General features: G+C 31.2%; 1 protein-coding gene across 1 annotated transcript; it reads left to right on the top strand.

Annotated features, from left to right (window-relative positions):
* Positions 1–1,073: 1,073 nt before the first annotated feature.
* Positions 1,074–24,472, top strand: LOC132737879 (gamma-aminobutyric acid receptor subunit beta-like). Its single transcript, XM_060725251.1, has 10 exons — positions 1,074–1,679; positions 6,288–6,388; positions 8,642–8,709; positions 9,574–9,664; positions 15,702–15,834; positions 17,084–17,166; positions 18,803–18,934; positions 20,318–20,470; positions 21,035–21,291; positions 22,445–24,472. Exons 1-10 carry the CDS (start codon positions 1,567–1,569, stop codon positions 22,838–22,840), a joined length of 1,527 nt encoding a protein of 508 aa, XP_060581234.1. The 5' UTR covers positions 1,074–1,566; the 3' UTR covers positions 22,841–24,472.
* The last annotated feature ends 842 nt before the right edge of the window (positions 24,473–25,314 follow it).

Genomic DNA, 25,314 nt, shown 5'->3' with positions numbered 1-25,314 from the left:
TAAACATAAAAGAAATGGTAACCCATAAAACAAAAACTGAAAATGAAATATTGTAATATAGCGTTATGTTCCACGTCTTTTCATTTAATGCATTTCTAAAGATACTGTAGATTGTTTTGTAAGTGAATACTAGTTCTTTATGTTAATTCGATAGGTTGATGTGTACAATTTTAAAACAACCATGATCGTTGTGAAATATCATACTTTATATAGTGGCTAGAAATTCGTTGAAGTGTTCTGCAGTATCTACAGTATATAAATTATACTTCGCTCGTATAAGGCAATAATGTGAAGAATCCTATTATCCCTAAAAATTTTCTTTTTATTTTCAAAGCTATTATTTTATTGTTTCCAGAAAGTTACTCATTGGCCAATTACCTGATTCATATTTTGCTTCTAGTGCTTAATAGGAGAAAGTACAGTTATAGTGATTTAGTACTATATATGGCAGTCAAAATACTACTCTGTTTACATTTTGCTACTTAATTTTACATTCAGCGCTACTTTCTCCAGGTAATAACCATCTAACATGCTCTAAAACCATACTTAAAACGGTATCAAATTCATTATAACCCTTTAAAAAGAAGGAATATTTATTAGTCTCTAAGGCATATTGCACTTTTAATTCATAATAATTTCATGTAATTTCATTTCCTCTTGCTCTAAGCATGTGCTTAACATTCTTCTTTTTACGAACTACATTGCTTCTTTGTATCTGTGAAGCAAAGGCACTCAACCCATAATCATATCGGAGTAAGAAGTTTTGGCAAATTTGAAAAAAAAAATAAACAAACAAAAAACAACCCCACTTATGTTGCCTGCGGTGATTTGGTTCTACAGCAACTTTTATGTATTTCGTATTCGCTCTTGACAATAAATCATCATCATCTGGTTTTACCCTAAGAATGAATGCTTTTTTTTATAATCATGTTAATGATACGCCATGACTACCAAGATGTTTTTATTGATTACTCAGTGGCAGAGTTTGTTTGGATAGAGTAGAGAATTAAATTGAGCTTTATGAATACGAGTTCCATTTACTATATTTTTCAGTAATCTCTTTTCTATGCAAGAGAATGGTAAAATGTCATGCAAGAAGGCACTCAACATGACAATGGAGGAACATCGATTATTGCCGGAGCTGAATCCTCATTGCTCTAGTATGCTATTGGAATCTTAGAACGCCACATTTTATCGCTTGTTGGAAAATCCGAACAATTTCATGTGTATGCGCTCGGAGGATAAAAAATCTATCTGCTTTTTTATTTGATATTGATCAAAGTTAGATTGTAATGTGTACGGAAGTGTCATTCTTAATGAATGAATGTATAAGATAGTGCCAAACTAGAATACAAAGTGGCTACAGCAGTTGCTATACAAATAGTAGACATGTTCTTTCTTAAATCACTCAATACTTAGTACATGGACACTTTAAACATTTGTTGGACTTACATATTTATAGAGTTGTATCCAAGGGAAACGATTTGGAAATTACTTGTGTTTTTGTGTGGATTGTGCCGAGTTGAGACGATAGTTGCCAAGAGGCAGAAATTGGTTGGTGCATAGATGTCCGCGAAAGATAACATACGGACAAATAAAGGATGTCTTTCAGACATGGATTATTTCCTTAGAACTGTAATATTGATGTGGCCCATATTAACCGTGCTAGCTTTCCAAGGGTGGGTATTTTTTAATACAAAAATCACATTCTATACATGAAGTATTTCCCAATTAAGGAACCTTATAATGTTTCATGTGTTTGTTTACTCTTTTAATGAACAGAACACTTATATCAAAGTAAGAATTTCAATTCGAAATTGGGATTCAGTTGAAACAAACAAACAAACAAACAAATACACACAAAACAACCACGTAGATAAGATACACTGTCTCCATATTTGATACTTGTATAATGCGTCACGTGTCATGCATTGATTTTATGTACACCAAACAGAAATTGGTTGACCCATGATTAAACGATGCAGTTTTATTGAGATTAATTTTGATTAAATCACTAGTCTAAATTAAAACAACCTGAACTGAGTTATTTTTTTTATCAAAGCAGTTTGATTAAAATGGATTAGTTTAAACGAAAGAAGTTTTAACTGAACTGAATTGGTTTAAATTAAAAAGTTACTTTGAATTGCATCAGTTTGAATTGGATTGGTACAAACTATATAATTTTTTCAAAAGTAGAACAGTCTAAAATGAATTGGTTAAATCAATAAATCAAATGACTTAGTTTCAGTTAAACCTGACTGAAATGGATTTGTTAAAGTTAAGTAAATGAGTTGAATTGAAAGAAACAAGATTTGTTTGAATTAACAGGTAAATCAAATAACTCTGAGCTAGATTGTATTAAATTCAAGCAAGACATTCCATTTACCTAAGTAATGATTTAATGAAACCAATGTCTTGAAGAAGTCAGTAAAGTAATGCCACTTGCGGAAACAGTATGCATTTTGATCGAAACTGCAGTAAATTATTGTCTTTTAGGATTATGTACATACATGTATAATTCTACGATTTATGAAGTTTAATCAATACAATATACAATACAACATTCTTTTATTTCGTCAAGGTTACATTTGTAACAACAGACATTACAATAATCAAGTAAATAAATACATGCGTGGGTATCAAATAGAAAACAATAGCGATATTTAACTGTCTAATTTCTATAGGAGATAAAGATCATCATGCATTACTCACCCATTTAAGCGATATATCCTGTACAGTAGTGCCTATTTTCCCGCGTCGGTTTGTCAAGAGAATTTCCCCTCTATTTGCATTAATGGTAATAATTTGATTAGCATTTAAAATAACACTTGTCTGACATACGGTCTTCACAAAAATTGAACAAATAATGATATTTTGAACTTACAAAAAACATGTTTGATTGTGAGCTTATTTGCGAGACAGAAAAATGCTCTTTTTCTTGTGTTTTCTTTGGATTATTTTACGTTTTACGACCTCAGTTATAGCGTTGATAAATTAAATCTTCTTGCAGTGAACTTATTTTGTTGCATGAACATGTGTAAATTTTTATATTTTCTTCTCTCTTGTTCTGTACTTTACACATGCAACTGTTTTTTTTTCCATCACCTATGCCCGATGTATGTACAATTCCAGGAACTTCAGAAAACACCCGTTTAAAAAGGCATACTGACCACATCAAAAGGAAAACATAATGGATCTTCTATGGCATCACTATTCTAACATGTATCTATATTGTTATAATTTAAAAGCATATGCTTATTATTATGAAGGGGCAAACAATTCATCTTTATTTTTTCATCCTAACACAAATCTATTGTACTGATGTTTTTTATGTACACAAAATGTACCAGAATAATATTCATGTCATCATTTTAAGCACATAACGACACATCTTTATATTAAAAAGTGACAGTTGACTTCGATGTAGATTCATGAATAATATTTGTTTCCATGCATTGTGTCACATTTAGAGCGTAAAAATGGTAGTCTCATTTATTTTCATTTTTTATGTTATAGTGTTATTAAACTAATGTTTTTATAACCATTATAACTTTGAAGTGAATATAGTGAAATTGCTATCACTTTTTTAACGCAAAACTTTGAACATGATTGTGAATGTGAAAAGAGGTGCCTAAAAACATTTTTCGGTAAAGACTTTAACAAAACATTTACATGCAATCATTGACATCGTATGCCCAGACATCGCTGATTTTTTTTTTTTAAAAATACATAAATTTTGGATATAGTTATAGTTATTTGTCACTCTGGGTTTATAACGTTCCAAACACATCTAGTAAATCGATGCCTGAAAATAGTGATTTTATTATGACGTATTTGAAAATTGCAGTCATAACATAAAGTTGCAAAAGTATTAATGTCGTTTATCAAATGACTATTTGTAATCAACTATTAGTTAAGGATTCACGAATCTGTATGCTCTGTACATGTACGTGTTTTCATGTACACTTTAGATGCCAAAACCTCTGCTCAATTTCAAAATAAAGTTTATATTATATAGTTACTTATGTCTTTTATGTAAATAGTTATTTTGGCTTTCTAAACAAAGAATACTAGTTACGGCTAAACGACATCAATAGAGTCCTTCTTTCAATCCATACATGAACTCCAAATGTAATCAGTACAAATGTGTATTGAAATGCTACAGGCACATTGTATCTAATTTATAACATTTTTTCTTTTTCAAAAATCTATATAGACATTGTCGAGTTTGGCAAATTGCTTCTAGATAATTATGTTCGCCGACATTTCTTACATCGTCTGTACAACAGATTTCTTATACTGCCAATAGATACGCAATATATGTCCGCAACCACGTCCAATAAATTATATATTGTTTGCCATTCAAACTTAACAATGGAAAGGGCACATTTTCTTTACTTCATTTTTTCTTAACATGTTGTAAATCGTCTTAAACGTTCACTTTTGATGATGTGTGCGAAAAAGTTCAAAGTGATAACTAGCAAAATATACAAAAGTATAAAAAGTAAAAAAAAAATGCAATCACGTTGATTTCATTTTCCTAAAGTCATATCTGGATAGAGTTTTTAACGAAAAATGATTGTTTTTTTTATTTAACCAAATAGATTATGTATGAAAACAGAATACAACTTATTCACCTGTTTTGTGGCTTACAAACATCCTTATATAAAGTAAGGTACAGTGATATGATTTGATCAAGATTTCAACACATCTGCCATTACAGACATCCCATGATAGAGTTATAACTGTCTAAAGAATTTACATTTTAATGTCAAGTAAAAGCCGGTTGTAACGTTAGCATCCATAAAGGGTTTTTTATAAAATATTTCTCTTGAAATGTTATGAGAAGACCCGACAGAATTGTATGTCTTGATGACCCTTGTCACATCTACACAACATAAACATTGCACCATCCTCACAACAGTTATTGGAGAGGTCATCAGACCTCTCCACAATGCTGGCGGCATCCATTTTTGCGTATCAAATTGAAGCTAATGCATCACATTTAAAGCCTTCAATCATTAGAACCAGTCTACAAATTGTTATGCACATGCTCCGCTTCAAAATACGACTTAACTTAAACGGAAAATAAACATCGAAGTGAACAAATCGGTACAAGGAAAAATCGGAAAATATCACTCCGAGCAATGGTTCATTCCGTTTTAATACTTTAAACTGTATAACTCGATTATTGTTTTCTGTATAGCGTTTTACTATTTTATGTTCCAAAAAAAAGGTAACAGTGAACATTACAGTAACAATATCACCATCGAGTAAATTTGCTGCTCCTTTAACGTTTAAACCGGTATGAGTAAATTACGCAAAGAAGTTTATTTTGGCGCAAATGGCACAAATTTTACTCAAGTTTGATTTTCTTGAAATATTATGGTTGGAGGCATGCAGCTGAATATACTGTTTATTCCAACCAAATGATATATACATTGTTATTGTTAATCTGGGACTAAAAATTGTTTGATTAACATACTTTATGCCCGTTTTGGAAAATCTCTGGTGCCTTTTACAAATATTTCGAAATAAACAAATCTTCAACTGCTGCAAAAGACCTCTCGTATGCTTCTTTTTAAAGAAACAAACTTGTATTTATTATATTTGTTTATTACATGTGTCTTACAAGTAACTTTGAACGTTGTTCAGGCTATCAGACAATCAGTTAATAACCAGTTAATACCTGTCTCTAATTTTTTTAGTTATCATTAAAATGTGTGCTAGAAAATATTTTGCATTAAAATGCTAGCTTTTTGCATTAGATTTCAATTTTTTTATAATTTCTTTATCATACATAGTTGAATTTCTTTGTCATTTACTTTTCTTTTGCAGTCATAGAAACTACATGTATATTTCATTACATTGAAACTTACAGATAATGCATCATTTGAACAGTTTATAAGTTTTTAAGTTAATTTGAATGAATTATCTTGTATGTATTTATATCGTAAAATAATTTTAGATTGTATCTTAAATACCGAATTAATCCTCTGTAAATCTATTTTGTACATATTTGCATTTATCAAGTCTATAACTTTATATACATTGAATACATATGTTCTGACATAGTAAAAAGATAATCCCTTAACATAGAAAGTCGGTTTTTAGTTTGAATTTGGATGAAGAAAATATTTCCTTATACAATAATAAGTATGAGAAATATTCTAACAATCAAATTTTCAAATATACACTAACACAAAGTATGAGAATGTGAAAATTTGAAAAAGAAAACGTAAAGCATATACAAGATGAGCTGTAAACATGTTTGTATCTTATTTTAGAGCGACTACCCAAGACTTATCAATGAAGTTCAAAAATGCATCAGAAGCCATTGAGAGACTGTTAGATGGGTATGACATTCGACTGAGACCGGATTTTGCAGGTTTATAATTATATGTCTTAAACTGTTAAAGTTATGCAATCAATTTTCATTACGCGATGGTGTATGTATGTACAAAAAACTTATGTACTTACTTCGTGTATAAGGTTGACAATATTAATTCAGAGCCATGATAAATACTATAAAATTGTGTTTTATGGCATATTAGTTTTTGTTTCAAACCATAGCCAAGATGTTCAAACAACATCTAAGATCAAAGCACAGAAGGCGCTGAATTTGTTTGGGTCTCAGAATGTCAGAAAGGTGAAGGTTGTGAGATTATAAACCAATTTGTTTTTGTATAGTGCCACCAATGCTTTCCAGTTTTTAATTGTAGTAAATTGGCTTTAAGACTAATTGCAACACTGATAGTCAATTCAATGTTTATTTGACTTTAAAAAAAATGAGTTGCCTCAACTGGGATTTGAACTCCAAACCTCACGATTCATGAGCGAGTATGCAAACCCCTCGGCCACGGTGAAGTTATATCTTAACGGCCTGAAGAAAACCAAATTATTCTAAATTAGGGTTTGTGACTCTTATTATTTCGACGCTAAACCTGTTGTTTAACACAGATGTAAATAATCATGGAGCTTACTGTAAGCATGTATATCTATAAATAATGAAACAATATTAGAAATCTTAGACCATTCGGGAACTACTTTGCTTGAAAATTAATGCGCCTGTCATTTGACAATCTTTACGCATTGATCTCCCCTGAATTTTTCGGCGTTAGTGTACATATTAAGGGAAGTAACCGCTTCAAAAAAGTGGACTACTTTAGGCATTTGCAATTAACAGCATTAGGCTCTGAAATTTCGCTACCATTATTTGTTTGGTCTGACGACCCAAACAAATAAAAATTGGTCATTCACGATAAGTTTGGAAACTTACTGTTGTCATATTCTAATAATTATTGTTATTACCAGTTGGAAATTCAGTAACAGGCACTTCTAATAGCCCTGTATTTGACGGTAGGTTCTGTCCATGGAAACAAGTTTTGAGACGTTTTTTGTTGATTGCTGGGAATATAGGGGGTTTAAAGCTATGTAGATACTAGAGCATGATAGATGCGGGCAAGTGTCATATATTACCGCCTTAAAGCATTTACCTCGTTGTCTCTTTCATCCGCCATTATTCATCAGCAGCGTTCTGTTTAAAAATGGTATGACCGATTTAAAGAAGAAAAATTCATGATACAAAAACGGGTCGGTAATCTTGACTAAGATGTCGAGCCGTTGAATTTCTTTTTAGTCGTACAGGTTTAACGTGACATTCGTCCATAGCATTGAAGTTACTGAGTCACGTGTCACCCCTTACATGGTTATCTTTAAATAATTTATTTGGCTGTGCTGAAAATATAAATAAAGCTCTGTGATAATATTTTGCGTAGTTCCTATATGCTTGTCAATTGCGTGGTCATGTAAAATGGACATCATAAACCTGAGTATGGGCAATTGCAGCTTTAGCAACACCGGGCATCGGGATATCTTTGATCCATATCCCATTCGTATGAATTTGCAACCTTCATCAAAATACTAAACATCAACAAGAATTTTAATCGTTATTTGAGTTTTCATTCGAACCTTCTTAATGGAAGCAGCCTTATATTTTGCAAAAATTAGATTTATCCAACTACTTGTATCGATGTTCAGTAGCGTTCAAACTTTATGAGTGTTAGGGTTCTAACAATTTCCTGTATTAAATTCAAATTGCTCATAAACCGCTTTGTAAAAGTTCTACATAAAATTGCCTGCCGATAACTTTGATTTTTGAATGAAGAATTTAGAAAAGTGCATGCCACAATCTTCTAAAGTAGCGTGTTGTATAAATCAGATGTTAAGAAAAGGTTTGGCTGCTCCAAAAGCTGGCTACATCCAGATAATTAAAATAATTTTTATACCGATGAAACTAACTGTAAGGCCTTAAAAAGTTACTGAATCATTAAACAAGCTATTGTATTGAACAGTTTTGCCGCTACCGTGAAGTTCGCGCTAGAAGTGTATAATTAAAGCCAACAATTAGTCACTGCCATTTCTTCCTATATCAAGCAACAGTTTACCAGTAGCATTGTTCTTATTGCCAAATAACTGAAAGAACATACATTCATGAGAATTACCACTTTTATCTAATATATATTGAGAGTGTATAAATTGTCAATTTAGAATAACAAAGTGGTTTTCTTAATGGAAATTTACAACGCCCGGTCATTGCTTCCAAGAAAAACAACAACATGTATTTCTTTTTCCGTTTTAGGCGACCCGCTGTCAATTGGAATAGAGGTTATTTTAGCAAGCTTTGATGCTATTTCAGAGGTCAACATGGTAAGATATATTCTCTCCTGTTTTTTTTTTAATTGCAGCTCATTGGGAATGACATCGAGTGTTTTATAAAATAAAATCTAATAGAATTTTTAAACCAATTGATTTGTTTGAAATTTATTCATTAAGTTGTACATGTATCTTATTTAAAGATTTGAAAGTAACTTTTATAGCATTTTTCTTTACACTTCTTGGGGTATTCCAGAATACAGATTTGTATACATTTTGTTTATGAAAAGATATTATTCAGATTATTTTATTTTAAACAATGCAGTAGCATGAATATTATTATTAAGAATATTGAAATAATGAATAGCATAAAACAGTACACCGTCTTCGGCACACAAAAAATAAAAACAATTTAAAACAAAAATAATATCAACAGAGCAAAATGTAAGAGATTTCAATACCAGAAAACAAAAAATGAGCTCCTTGCAGAATAGAGTCACACTGCGTGAACGTGCAGGATAGAAAGTCTCTGTACTGGTGACAATAGCGTATCCCTTCCGGTCATTACAGGAAAGTTAAGCTTAAACTGTGACATTACTTAAACACTGTACAAAGGTTTTCTCAAACAGTAAATTTATTTGACTTTTTTTATATCTTTATAACCTTCCTCCTCTTTCTTTATGCCATTAAAGCTTCTGGAAATGCTTCATAGGGATATTGACTTTTTAAATGGCATTAGAGATTCAAGAGTGTTTAATTGCATGTTTATGTGTTTCTAATATCCTCTGGTTCTACAATTACGCGTGAACTAATTGAAATGAAATAAAAACTCATTTGGAACACAGTTTCAAATGAAAGAAGAAAGAAGTAGCTGTTTTTATTGCTCGACTAGTCAATAACTATGTTTTCCCATTACAGGACTATACTATAACAATGTACTTGAATCAATACTGGGAGGATAACAGACTTGCCTTCTCTAGCAACGAAACTGACAGCATGACATTATCAGGTATGATTATATAATAACTACCAACAACGATCTTTATGAAAATAGACACGCAAACACATGAGGAATGATTGGCAATAGCAATTTTGGATCAAGTACTTTCACTTTTTAAAATAGTATCATGATTTCCCAAGGAAAAATTAAGAAAATTACGTATCTTAAGCTATTTCCGTTAACCATATTGGTGTAAATAAAAAAAACAAGGAAGAATCTGCCACTTTATATATTGATTCCAATAAAAGAAAGTTTTATTTTGTAAATTTGTTAAACATGCTGTGAGAAAATACAACATATTACTTCAGCAATCAAAAACGGAAAAATATTGTGAAGTTTTGGTAAGGAAAGAATATTTTATATTCATCGACTCAGACCTCAAAGCAACAAAGAAAAGGGTCACCATTCACGATTATGATGCGATCTGAGATCAGTTCATTTTATAGAATAAGCAATGGAGTGAAATATTTTGACTATAAAAAAATATTTTCTTAAAGATGAATTTCTTTGCTGGGATTGAAGTGACTTAATTAAAATTTCACTATATCTTTTGCAATAAATTGGTCACATCTTATCTAGCTAGACAAATTCAAATTTAAGCAAGCAAGATTTTGTCAAATTTCAATAAGCTGAATTAAGTCAAATATTGTCCTGGTGGATTTATACAAATTTTATCAAGTTTGATCAAGAAAAAATAATTTTGTTTGATATAGCGAAATTTTATCCGGGTGGAGTTAAATTTCATTTGCTGGATTAAGACAAAGTTCAATCTAATTATTATCTTCATGGCTTCAGACAAATTTCATTATTTTGGATCGAGTCTCTTTCATGTATCTAGGTTAAGTGATGTACATGTCATCTATATCTATGTTTAGATAAATGCCATTTAGTAGTATATTTAGGTACTTTGATATGGCTTCTTGATTTAAACAAATCTCATAAAGTTGGATTCATACCAGTACAATGTATATGTAGGCAAAATTTAATGAATGTCGACCTTCTTGATTAAGGCAAATATCTCTCAACTTAGCGTAGAAATAAAATCCGACTGAATTGAGACAAGCATCTTTACCTTGAATTAATAATATTTAGACTAATGTGATCTGGTAAAATACAGATAGGTATCATCAAGATGAACCGAAACAAGTATATTTACTATCTAGATGAGTTTAAACGGATGTAAACTTGCTGAATTAGTACAAATACCAGTATCATCAAATTCTGATTTAATCTAGTCACAACGGACAACTGCATTGAGATTCTACACCATTCATCAAGCAAGATCTGAACAAGGAAATGTTCTATATAATTTAGTTTTAACAAATGATATTTCGTTTGAACTAGGCAAATATCATAAATCTTGAAATCATCAAACTACATTTAGACAAATGCGATTTGGCAGGACTTAGACAAAATGCTATCTAGCTGGTTGAAGAAAAAACCATCTTGCCAGATAAAGACAGATAATATCTACTTGGGCAAGCTAGACAGCATAATATACAGTATAGTTGTAAAGTATATACATAATATACATAATATACAAGCTTCTTTGGGAAAAAACCACATAACTAGAATTCTAATAATTTTACCTACACGTGTACCTGTAATTATCAAGGTACAATGTATAATAATAATAGCGATAAAGTATTATTATTTTTAGAGCAATATCACGTAGCCGGAAAAGAAATTATACCAGGCTTCAGTAAAAGAAATATTATCTGGCTACAATGTGATAATTTCTATCTGACTTGAATAGCAATATCACAGAAATTGGGCCCCGACATTCATTAAATATGAAATTATTCCATTTCGCTTCTAAATTTAATTTAGAAGACTGCTATTTGTTTGAATTCAAGGGCAATGCAATCTTGTTAGAGTAAGTGTGAATACAATCCACCAAGAATAATGTCAGTTTAAAGAAATAAAGCAGAAGCATCATGCTAAAATTAAATATTTATTTTTTACATAAACTTAAAGCAATACTATCTAGGATGATTAGAGAACTACCATCATCTTCCCTTAAAGCACCGAATATTTTTGTTATAGTCATTATGCTATCCTTGTTGATAACTTCATCATTTAGATCTTTGAGATATTTAGCCTTTTGTAACGATGAAAATTGTTTAAAAAAATCAAGGAGAATAATTTAATTCACTCTTCTACGGTTCTTGTTTGGCACCCTCTTTTCATCAATCAATTTATGGTTCACGTTGGTTGAAACTTCTTGTGGTTTCTTAATCGAATTGTTAATTGCTGTTATTGATTGGTAGGTAGTTCGCCTTTTGTACCCTCTTCTGCTTTTTGTTCGATGCACTCCTTGGTGCCTTTCAGGTTGTTGGATTGTGTCGGTGGCTGCCTTTCGTGAACGTCGCTCTTGCTTTGTTGATCTTGATTCTCATATCTAAATAGAGTTACAGATATGTCATTATGCTATCCAACTTGAATTTGAACAATAGTATCTAGCTAGAGTTAAAGCAATATCATCTAACAAGAATTTGAGCAATTTCATTCATTTGGCTGGAATTCGAGATATCATTTTCTGAAATGAGAAATGAACTACTATCTAGTAAAATTAAAGCAATGCCGCCTACCTCTAATATAAGAGCCATGTTATCTCCCTAATATTCGAGCAGTGTCGTCCAAATAGAATTGAAAGAATTTTAGCTCTTACTAGAATTGCAAAATATTCCGGAAAATTTCATCGAGTATGAGTTAACCAAACTCATGTTACTTGATTCTCAGTAATGTCACATTATTTACCTAATATCATCTAGCAAGAATTAAAGCAAAGATTCCTTACTTTTGAATCCGAATATTGAAATCTGAGGTAAATTTGAAAAGGGTTTATACAGTTATCATCTGGTTTTTAAATTGGAACCATGTCATCTGTCTGGAAATTATTGATATTATCAGACCTAGAATTAGAAAAATGTTGCTTTACTGGAATATGACCAATCTAACTCAATTAGTATCATAACTAATTTGTAAATTAAAATAAAGTCGTTTAGTTAGTATTATAAATATGCCAACTATAGGAATGAAGACAATGTCATATAACTTGAATTGGAGTAATGACATCTAGATAGAATTGGAACGATATCGTCTATATAAAATGAGAATAATATTATCAAGCTGACAAAAAGCAATTTATTCAGGGTGAGATATGATTTAAGTCATCTCCGGAGAAATTCTATCTAGCTTGAATTAAAGGAATGCTGTCGAGATCAATAACATCTGACTAGAATCCAAACAATGTCAGCTTCTTGCAGATGAAGTAATGTCATCTAATTGAAGTTTAAGTGAAACAACGAGCTATGTCAACTATAACTAGAGAAATTGAGACAATCGTATCCCTCTAAAGTTTAAAAGTCAGATATTTACTGGCAGATGAATTATTGGATGTCAATGAGTTCAGCTAGAACATTTTGGAAACTTGCATTGTATAAAGAATATTGAAATATTTGGATGTTATTGCGTTCACTCGGAACATTTTCGATAGCTTATATTATGACGAATTGAATTAACCCTCAACCTACTGGAACCTAATGTAATTATCCTTTGCCACCAGCATAGAGTCAGGTCAGCCTGGACAATTCCAAGGATGGAAACTGGTTAAGTCGATTAAAGAAATTCAACAAATGACTTGGATACTCTTGTCATATTTGGACAAGTAAAACGGGTAAACGTTCTGATTATTGCAAGACACATTTAACACTTTAAAGCAAATCCCAGACGACATCAGTTAAAGTGTGCATTAATTTCAAACATTCCCATTACTGAAAGCAAGTAATGTGATTGAACCTGCGAATAATGTTACGTTGTAAAAGCCATTTGTTGAATTGGTTGGTTTTGATAGTTTCCGCTAACAGTAAATGGGGATTCTGTTTTAAATGCATTGAAAGAAATGAAGCACGACATCAAATTCGTTCTAATTCTGTAGTCAGCCAAGTCACGAAAGTACTTTGGTAATCAACGCCCGTACACAAATGTTACATTTACATTTGAGGATTGCTGTAAATGTCTTTATTGTAGATATAATTGATTGTTTACCGCATGAAAATAAAATTACTGGTAAAACCGGATTATCAATGATCCTTTTACATCTATAGTAGAAATATTTACAGTAGAACAGTAATGTCAAATACACCCAAATAAGCTTTGAAGTGAAGTGAAAGACGTGACGTCTATGATATCCTTTTACTCTACAAAACGACAAAAGTAATATCAAATCACACGGATCCACTGTTTTATCTCACAGCAGAGACGACAGGCTGGAAGTGAGATAATTGTTCACTGTTGAAACCTCACTTTTTTAAAAGAAGATTTGATATGCTGTAAGTGAGAAAATTATTCACTGTTGAATCTCACTCAAACAAGATTTGACAGGCTGGAGGTGAGAAAATTAGTCACTGTTTAATCTCACTGAAACAAGATTTGACAGGCTGGAGGTGAGAAAATTAGTCACTGTTTAATCTCACTGAAACAAGATTTGACAGGCTGGAGGTGAGAAAATTAGTCACTGTTTAATCTCACTGAAACAAGATTTGACAGACTGAAAGTGAGAAAATAATTCACTGTTTAATCTCACTTAAACAAGATTTGACAGACTGGAGGTGAGAAAATAATTCTCTGTTGAATCTCACTTAAACAAGATTTGACAGACTGGAGGTGAGAAAATAATTCTCTGTTCAATCTCACTTAAACAAGATTTGACAGACTGGAGGTGAGAAAATAATTCTCTGTTTAATCTCACTGAAACAAGATTTGACAGACTGAAAGTGAGAAAATAATTCACTGTTTAATCTCACTTAAACAAGATTTGACAGACTGAAAGTGAGAAAATAATTCACTGTTTAATCTCACTTAAACAAGATTTGACAGACTGGAGGTGAGAAAATAAGTCACTGTTTAATCTCACTTAAACAAGATTTGACAGACTGGAGGTGAGAAAATAATTCACTGTTTAATCTCACTTAAACAAGATTTGACAGACTGGAGGTGAGAAAATAATTCACTGTTTAATCTCACTTAAACAAGATTTGACAGACTGGAGGTGAGAAAATAATTCTCTGTTTAATCTCACTTAAACAAGATTTGACAGACTGGAGGTGAGAAAATAATTCTCCGTTCAATCTCACTTAAACAAGATTTGACAGACTGGAGGTGAGAAAATAATTCTCTGTTTAATCTCACTGAAACAAGATTTGACAGACTGAAAGTGAGAAAATAATTCACTGTTTAATCTCACTGAAACAAGATTTGACAGACTGAAAGTGAGAAAATAATTCACTGTTTAATCTCACTTAAACAAGATTTGACAGACTGGAGGTGAGAAAATAATTCTCTGTTGAATCTCACTTAAACAAGATTTGACAGACTGAAAGTGAGAAAATAATTCACTGTTTAATCTCACTTAAACAAGATTTGACATACTGGAAGTGAGAAAATAATTCAGTAGACTGTGGTGAGAAACTGCATCACTGTTGAAGCGTAATCGTAGAAAGGATATATGAAGAAAGTTTGAAAGTTAAAAAATTTGTTGATGTTTATTCCATCTTTTATCCTCCTAGAAAAAAATGGACAGAGAAGTGAATCAATTTAGATAATGATCAGAACAAAGCCCTCGATAATATTGAAAAATAGATTCTTATACTTTGGACAATGGGCATCAAAATATCCAAAATTTCGACAACCCGTATGGCATATAAATGAGAATGAGTCAAAAGTACTTAGTCTGATTAAAAATGTATGCCAGCAGATATGTTACCACGTGTCATGATGATTAAGTGATAATAGATAATATATATGTAGATATATAAAAATTCAAAATGTTTGCATCCTGTAATATAATTTTGTTACCACTCATTTACTGTTGAAATATAAACGATCACTTCTATATTATGTATTATTTTCTTGCATATGTATATAGATAAAACTTGTTTCTTTTTTAAAACAGAAAATTAAAAGGTAATTTTGATAACCTGTAGTTCTAAGTACAAAAACAAGTCGGAGTTGCGTTGTTGTCATTGATTTTATTGCATTTCAGGAGATTTCGCAGAGAAAATTTGGGTGCCTGATACATTTTTCGCCAATGATAAAAATTCTTTTTTACATGATGTCACAGAAAAGAACAAAATGATTCGACTTTTTGGAAACGGTTCAATCATCTATGGTATGAGGTAAGACATCAGACTTAAAATCAACCTCCAGACGAGCGAACAATGTTTCAAAATGAAAAAAATAAACTTAGAGAACTACATAGAATTTGGGAAGTATATAAAAATCAACAATCCAAAATCTATGTAATGCCTTACATATCACGCCCCGGTTTCTAACGTAATAATGACTTCTATACATAATTTTATATTGACACATTGTGTGTATTTTGAGTATATTGTGTCTTGCTTGGTCATTTACTCTTTTTCTATTGACATATTTTTTCACTTTTTGAAACACGCTCTAAATCTTTAGATAATTACAGAATCTGGAGGAATCTACTTCTTTTAAGTCAAACATTGTTAGAGTCATATTGCGATTTTTTCACATAAATCTGGGACAAAAAGGTATTTCTTGTTCTAGCATAAATTGATTAATTAAGTAGTATTTGAGTATTAACGTTTTATTCAAGTATTACAAACACAGTGAATGTGTTTGTCCAAAGAAAATTATGCACAAATCGTCAATCTGCATTCACTTAACGTAATAAATTTCCTCAATAACTTCCATTTTGAAACATTTCATAATCCTATTGGTATCACAATGAAGTTTGAAATTTGGTCAGTCAAAAGTACGCAACCTGTGAAGTTCAATGGTGACAAAGGAATTGCAGTTTTGCCGTTTTGTTGTTGTTGTTGTTGTTTTTTATTCATGATAGTATTAATTATCTCTTATAACTGTTTAAATTACTAACAACAGTGTACACAGTTTGGGGCCCCACTATAACCAACATCTGCTCAATTACATAATGTTTTTATCTTTTTGAAATTCTAGAATATTTTCGATAGGACAATCTAGTTGTCTTGGAGCCTTTATTCCTCAACGTCTGCAAGAAATAAGTCCCGTACTTCTCTCATCTATTTTCCTTTAATTTACTTAGAAACAATTTCTGTTGCAACAAATAATGTAATATGGTTTCAATACTTTGAATTTCTGTGAAAAAAATCTGGTTCAAAGTGAAATAATTAAAAACATTTTTTTTAAAAGACCTCTTCGAAACTGAACAAGAAAGAAACCTTGGGGTTCATAGTCACAAAGAAGCTATTTCGTCTGGCAGAACTTTCAAAGAAAAGTTTCATTTGCAAATGTTTTATCATCCCGCTGAAGTCGGCTTTCTTCTCGGCTATCTCTTTGCTGAAATCATTGATGTCTGTAAATATAAAATATCATAGAAGTATTTATCTTATGATGTGTGTCTACATCTTATTTCAGATTTACGACAACATTAGCGTGTATGATGGATCTACATCATTATCCACTTGATGTCCAGAACTGTACGGTAGAAATAGAAAGTTGTAAGTGCTTATATACATTTATATAAAGCAGTTTTTCCCCTGGCGTATATTTTGACAGTTTAATTTAAGATGACAGACTGTTTGTATCGTATATCAATATGATGGTGCGAGCAATCCCTGATATTGTTTTAGACATGCAATAGTTTACGAGTGATTTGTTCCCATTGCATGCGCTGTAGCCGCCTTAACGGTTACAATCATAAAACATATAGAGAAATCTGTGTAGACGATTTCTTCAATTTCACGCATGTAGTTGTCACTAAATCGACAGAGAAAATGTCAGTAAAATGACATATGTTCTCGAAATTTATGTTGTTCTTCCATAAAGTAAAAAGCAACTTAATGTTGTTTCAATTTCGTTAAAGCGCGAAAAACTCCGGGTTTTTTATTATGTATTTCAAAACATGATTTGTATATTTTTGTTGATTGGAATATTTTGGTTATAATTACTGTTGAAATTCGAAAGTAAAACATTACTAAGCTCAAGTCAAAATAAGTCGGGAAAAGGTTAACGTACGACCGAAATATTAAATGCAATATGTAAAACAAACATGTCTCATAGGCGGGAAAAATACCCAACAAAAACTGAATTAGCATTGTATTTGCATCTATCAGTAATTACAGACATCCCAATATAGGCTGATATCATTTGAATAATTAATGATGACCATCACCCATTTTCATAATGTTTTTCTTTCATTTGTTTCCTTCTAATCTAAATTTATCTTATGCTGGCATACCTTTTTGAGAAGGATAAATATTTGTCTATATTGTAAATTGTTGGCGTTGTGTGAAAATTCTGCAAAACAGAAACGCCGTCAAAAATGTCATTGATGAATTAGACAACATAATTTACTAAATATCTTCTGAAACATTTAACTGGCTTTATATATTTTACTAAGCTGTCTTATGAAACATTCAACTGGCTTTGTAATTTTACGAGTAACGGTTCATTGAAATTAAAAAATGAAATCTGTCACTTTAGAAAGGAATTGCATTTAAACTTGTCAGGGTAAAATAAGTAATGCCAGTGTTTAAACCATAGCGTTTTATTACACCTACAAACGAGAGCAAAATAAGTAGACGTAAAAATATATTAAACAGTAAACATTCAGAAATACAAAACTGTTATTCTCGGTGGACACACACAGCAGAATACTTATTTCTTTTTAATATCAGCTATTTTGACTATCGTTAGAATATTATATTATAGTACATTAGATGTAAGATTTGTAATGTTTATAAAGTATGTACATGTACCCAGTTGGCTTTATAAGAAATAAATAATAATGATTGAATTCTATACAGTTTAGTTTCCATTCTTTATCTTCTTTAGAACATATTTTCTTTGATATTGATGGAATACTGCTATAAAGTTATAACTTTGAAAACTTTGACATGTTTGAAGTGGGGAATCATTTTATAAATTGGCATGATTTTTATATTTTGATATACGCTTTGATACTAGTTAATTTATTTTTAAAAATGTGGCTATATTATCAAATTTACATTTCATATTACGGTAGAATCGTGTGTATCAAATTATGGCATACTGGACCTTTAGACCATCATATTTACAGGAAAGTGGTGGAAATTTTTATTTGCATATTAACACAGTGGTTTATTATATTTTCAGACGGCTATGCGATGTCTGATGTGGAACTGTACTGGAGAACTGAATCTGTTCATAATGTAGATAATGTTGAATTGCCCCAGTTTGACGTCGTCGAATATAAAGCAATAAATAAAATAGAATCTTTATTAACAGGTGACTTGTTTAGATATATATTTCTTCAATCAGTTGTAGATTAATTAAAGAACTGTTGTTTTTTTATCAAAATACCCGAAATTACTTTTCATTACATCTAAGAATGATTAGTTACACATGTGATGTTTGTTCAAGTAACGAATACAAAGACCAAACAATTATTCTGACGTCATAAAGTACGTAATGTATTTTTACAGAATATTTTGAAAAATGTCTTTCTTTTTTGTCACACCAATGACTTTTCATTCCGTTATAAAATCTAATTGTGCATCCATTTCATGCATTGAAAAAAATCAGTTATTCTTCTATTTTACTATATTTTTACTGCTGTACAAAATGCCACAATGTGCTTATGTTTTGGAACATAATTGTTTTACTCTATCAATATTAATGTTAAGATTCATTGAACGATAATTAAAACACCATCTAAATCAAATGATAAGTATAAATTTTAAATACAGTATAATTATGTCATCGTTTGAGAGTGAAAAGCTATAATTTACAAAGTAAACTAAATGGTTTTCAAGAAACTGTAATATAATGTCTATAATTTTGGTCATGGTCGTTTCTCAAAACACTTTTGACAGAAAGTGTCTCTGTTATTTAACACTCCAGGTTATTATAAGTTAATTGAATAAATTGTTTCCTGACAGGATAATCCCATGTTATTTAGATTGGGGAATAGAAATTACTCTAGGCATGTACCGCTGACTTTTACAGAAATGAAATAAACGAACAGCGTTCTTTCAATTTTAGGACCATTGGTTTATTTCTGATCATGATACAAACAATTATTTTGGCTTGGTATAAAAAGATTAGCATAGATCGAAGTATCTGGAAGTTTTATTTGACTCGAGTGGATTTTATTAAGCTTTGGTCTCATGGGGCGCGGAAGCACGGAGGGTGAACCATTCTAATAAAATCATTGACAGCCAAATACAATCAATTACAAAATTGGAATATAACGCCAGCAATACAGGCTTTTTTATGGTCGTGTTTGCGTATATGATACAAGCGTTAAATGTAGAAGATTTATAACTTTTTAGTCATGTTTAATCGTCTTTTTATGTCAGTCAGTGTGATAGACTCTCTATAAGGCTCCTTATTAAATATTTTACAAAATGTATATCGAAGTAGTTTAGGCATAAAATCGTATGTTGTCTGCAGAGATTAGGATTAGCGTACGACAAACTTGAAGACGCTCGCCATATATATCTTCTAACCTCTACATTGACATTGACCCCAAAAAGGGAATCTGGAAATGATTTTCTTCTTCCTTAATGAAAATCGCCACTCATTTTGTAGGACTGAAAGAGTTTTTTTTCAAAAATTATCTAGGAAGAAAACACATTCTACAAATATGAGCATATTTATTTCTTTCAGGAAAATACCAGCGATTGTCTCTTAGTTTCAAGCTACAGAGAAATATTGGCTACTTTGTATTCCAGACGTATCTACCATCTATACTGATCGTTATGTTATCTTGGGTTTCGTTTTGGATCAATCATGAAGCGACGTCAGCACGAGTAGCACTAGGTAATTGTCAACATTTCCCACTGTGTATGTCACATCTAGCTCGTGCTTACTTCCTCGTCTGTATAATGATAGAGTGACTCATTATTGTCTATCAAATAAGATATTTGTTTAGCGTCCAAGTCTGAACAGTATATCTCTAGTTCTTCATCAGATTACAGAAGGACATCGGGAAAATGATATTTATCATACGGGGATAAGTGTTAGATGAATGCGTGCATACGTTATAGTTAATACATGTACTTGAAAAAGCAATAATTCCTTCATAAAAATAAGTTTAAGGTGCCTATGTTGTATAAAATATAGAAAAAAAAATTCTCAATGGAAGTTTGAAATAGCCCTCTTTTACAGTCATAATAGTTTTAATGGAAAGAAAGCCTATCTTACAACCAAAATATTTGATGAGATGATAAGAAAACGTTTTTATGTACAAACATTTTTTATGTAAAAAATGGTTTTGGTAAATGTATCAGAATATGATTTGGATGTGAATGGTACGTTTTCTAAAGAAATGGGTTGACAATACGGGTAGTAAAACAGATGTGAATTTATTATTTATGTTTACAGGTATAACAACAGTGTTAACCATGACTACAATCAGTAATGGTGTACGATCTTCCCTGCCACGTATATCATACATCAAGGCTATAGACATTTATCTTGTAATGTGTTTTGTGTTTGTGTTTGCCGCGTTACTAGAATATGCAGCTGTAAACTACACATACTGGGGGGCACGTGCAAAACGAAAAGCTAAGAAAGTCAAGGACGGAGGAACAACCAATATCTTACGTGGTCCAGGGATTGACAGAAATTCTAAAGAAATGGTAAAGATCCACTTATATAGAGTTGAGAATACAAAATAAAAGTAAAGTAATAAACGCATGCTATCAATGATAATAATATGTGTAAACAAAAGCAATATGATTTGAGGAGGGTTGTTATTTTAAGATTTAAACAAACAAATCAATTGATCTTCTAAAACGGCAAGAAATCTCGTATACAAACACACATATATATATATTTGTCAACTTTATTCAAGTTAATTAAAGACAATGGTAAGTAATCATCAGACATTTTTTTTATTAACCAGTACGCTATATTCAGGGTATGGGTCATATCAGGAACTAAAAAAAAAGAAAAAAAGAAAGAAAATGAAATGTTGGTTTTGTCATGACGCGGCTCATATATATATTTGTCAACTAAATTCAAGTTAATTAAAAAAATGGTAAGTAATCATCAGACATTTTTTATAATAACCAGTACGCTTAATTGAGGGTATGACCCCTTAATGGGCAATATCAGGATTTAAAAAAAAAGAAGAAAAAAAAGAAAAAGGCAACGAAAGTCAGTTACTAGTATTTGCCTTTATGGACACCTGTATGCAAACTTTAAATGCACTTGACAGTAATTCTTACCTACTTGAATATTCTTATAAGTGGAGGATATACATTTGGAGTTTGGGCCATCCCTTAAAATGGTAGAACATTTTGCTTTTTAAACTCTATGACTTGTGCCACTGAATATACATTTACTTTTAAATGCTGAGATTGGAGAAGATCATCTTTTATATCTAACTTTTCTTACGAACGAATAATTTTCTCTTTATTTTTTGATTGATTAATAAATTGCTATAAATAAATCTATAGGGAATGTTACAAACAGAATAAAGATATCTCATATATTATTTTACTATAAAGCTACATTCAAATTATATACATACTTTATAGTTTGTGCTTGGCAAAATGACAGATATCTTTTATTTATTTCACCTTCTACCAAATATACAAAAGTTAAAATATCTCATCAAACAGCGATTAACTGTGAACATTGGCAAAAAAACTGGTACAAAATAGGCCTTTATTTTTCGATTTTCGAATATTATCAAAAGAAGTTATGTAAAGAAATGTTTATTTGGACAAAATAAAGTTATGCTAAAATTTATATTATAAGTTACATATTTTTTTACTGTTACAACAGGAACAAGAAACCTGCATAGAGGAGGCAAACAACATAAACATTTCACCTCTACCCGCCATCCGTAAATCGTACCAACATGTGTTTAATTTTGAGACAGAAGTAACAAATGAACCACCAGTTATCAGAATGGCGCCAGTACTTCCGCGAACTTGTGTTGCTAAAGGATATACCCCAAATTCTTTGCTCAGAAGGCGAAATGGAAACCTTGTACAGAAGAGGAAACTTCTGTCTACTGTCAAACAAACAGCTAAAATATTGAAACCTAAGTTGCCCGTAGTAAGGGATGTGAATGTCATAGACAAATATGCACGACTTCTGTTCCCGTTGTTGTTTATAGTATTCAATATAACTTATTGGGGCTATTATTTGATCAAGCAGTACCAGTCTCATCGGTAACAAATCAACTATACATGGCTATACCGGATCATTCACAATCTATTCACAACTAACCCCCGAGTGCATATAAATATTTGAAGGATAAAAAGCTATTAATGGGTTGTCTTTTAATGGTGGAATATTTGTTTGTATCTTCAGCCTAAATCTGCTGAGTTTCTTAAATATAGACTTCAGTTTTTGTAACAGCCAATGAAGATGAAAATCTAATGATAGTAAGCCAGCAATCTGGTCAGTACCAGGCTAATTGACATAAGTTAAGATCTCACCAAAACACCAAAGTTGAAAGAAAACAATCAATTTCGGAAGTAGCGTTTGGCGCATTCACAAAATCATCGCTGAACCCATTTGTGAAGGAATTTTTATCTTGTTTAAGTATGTATTCATGTTCGTTAATCAACAGGAATACTTTTTGCTAAAAATCTTTCCACATTTTATCTTAAGAAGAAAAAATACAGTTTCTGTAAGTCTTATAGAATATTTACACATTTTCATAAAACTAAACTTGAATTATGTATGTTTATTTTAAATTAAACATATCTGAAATCGAACATGGCTTCAAATTGGAATAAAGAAAATAGTAAAAACTGTACCAACCAGCAACTAAATGTTACCGTACTTTTATATACGCTATCTGACAACAAGATGGAAATGTTTCATTGCTGATCAAATAGACAGGTTGTGTTCTTGATGACAAAATCGATCATTTTGTAAATAAAATTCTTATTGGAAGTACATTTGTTACAGTTTGTAAAATAATGTTAAAAAAATAACAATGTAAAATAAAAATATACTGCCAGTGTCTTTAAAATAAAAAAGAAAGTTGTGTAAAGATATCAAGTTAAATTTAAGTTTAATTCCTTAAATTCCGCATTTCCACACACATGTTCAAATATTGTTCTTTTAAAATCGATATTTGATTAGTAGTATTTAAAAGAAAAAAAATCAACACTTTTACGTACGTAGAATCTTTGCCTCGTATTTCCGACTAAAAATGTTATGTTAGTTATTACACAACGTACAACTCTAGCAAGGAACGAATCTACTTAATGTTTTGGCAAGAAAGGTAAAGGGTTCAAAGAGAGATACAGTGATGGTACACATTTAATTGTGTAAGATTGCAAGACATTGTAGAGATTTCGTTTACCCACTGTGTGGAACTTAATTGATTACAGTAAAACATGCTTTCTTAACGGAACTATCACGTTGAACGTATGCTAAACTTCCACATCATCATTGCCAATAACACTTGTGCTATATTATCATCTGCCATCCAATACCATCTGCAAGTCTATTTACCATTCAATATCATCCATCTGCAATCTAAGTCTACCTACCATCCACGAACTTATACCACCTGCAACCCAATGCTTAGGCGACCCAATACCATCCACAATCAAATACCATCTTGCATTCTAAGACAATCGCCGTTTGTTTCCGCCGGGTTTCCCCATAGCCGGTTATCCTGTGAGCAACTTATATTTACACCTTGTTCAAGATACATGTATTTTATTGATAATTTATTTATTATAGCATTTGTTGTTTCTGTGTATTATATATTTAAATAATTCAAGCATATTCATATATTTGAAATTGATGTTTTTAATCTGAAGGAGGAATATACTGATAAATCTTTAAAAAACGTACACACCTGGTTTGTATTATGTTGATACATGCATTATCCTTTAATGTTGTGTCCTGTCGCTTCAAGATGGACGAAATGAAAGTTACGCAGCACTAAAATCAGCAAAAAAGGGGAATGGACTCTGACAGCACATCAAAAACGTATACATTCATATTTAAATTTTGACCCTTACACTGTGTGGTTTACGTGAAGCTATTTTCGATGAAACGTACACAATTGCGCGTATTAAGATGGTGTAAATTCTTTTTGATATAATGTAAAGTCAATCACTTTGAACTTGGAAATAGAAATATTGCTATGTATACCTCAAATAATTCCCTATAAACAAATGGCCGTTCTTTTAACAAAGCATTTTAGCTGTGCTAGTTAAGACGTCTACCAGATAAATTATCTTGAAATAAGATTTGTTTTCCTTTTATATCGAAGAAGTCACCGAGACAAAAAAAATCGTGAAGACCTTGATTGCCTTTTTATGATCAAAATAATTTCAAGAAATACGACACCACAAAATGTCAAATATGCAATATTCCTGAAGCAAATTTCCAAAATGCGAGTAATACATTTATCACAGAATCTGAGACATTACCTTTATCAAGGAGTATTACGTACTGCGTACTTTCTTTTTACTTTCTATAGTAATGCTAACATAAGTTAAGACTGTCATTTGTATGACATGCATTTCTTGGGTCAAGTTTTATCCCACAATAACAGGATATTGCCGTGGGACCAAGAACTGAATACCTTCTATACTACTCTTTTTGTTAGAATTGTTTGATTTGTATTGACATGCATTTTGAATGAGTTGACGAATATTTGGGTAGTACAGACGGTC

This window comes from Ruditapes philippinarum, unplaced genomic scaffold, assembly GCF_026571515.1.
Source record: "Ruditapes philippinarum isolate M1 unplaced genomic scaffold, ASM2657151v2 ctg1832_1_1_1_1, whole genome shotgun sequence".
Lineage (NCBI taxonomy): Eukaryota > Metazoa > Mollusca > Bivalvia > Venerida > Veneridae > Ruditapes > Ruditapes philippinarum.
The sequence above is the reverse complement of the archived record's forward strand: the minus strand, read 5'-3'. Positions and strand labels throughout refer to the sequence as shown.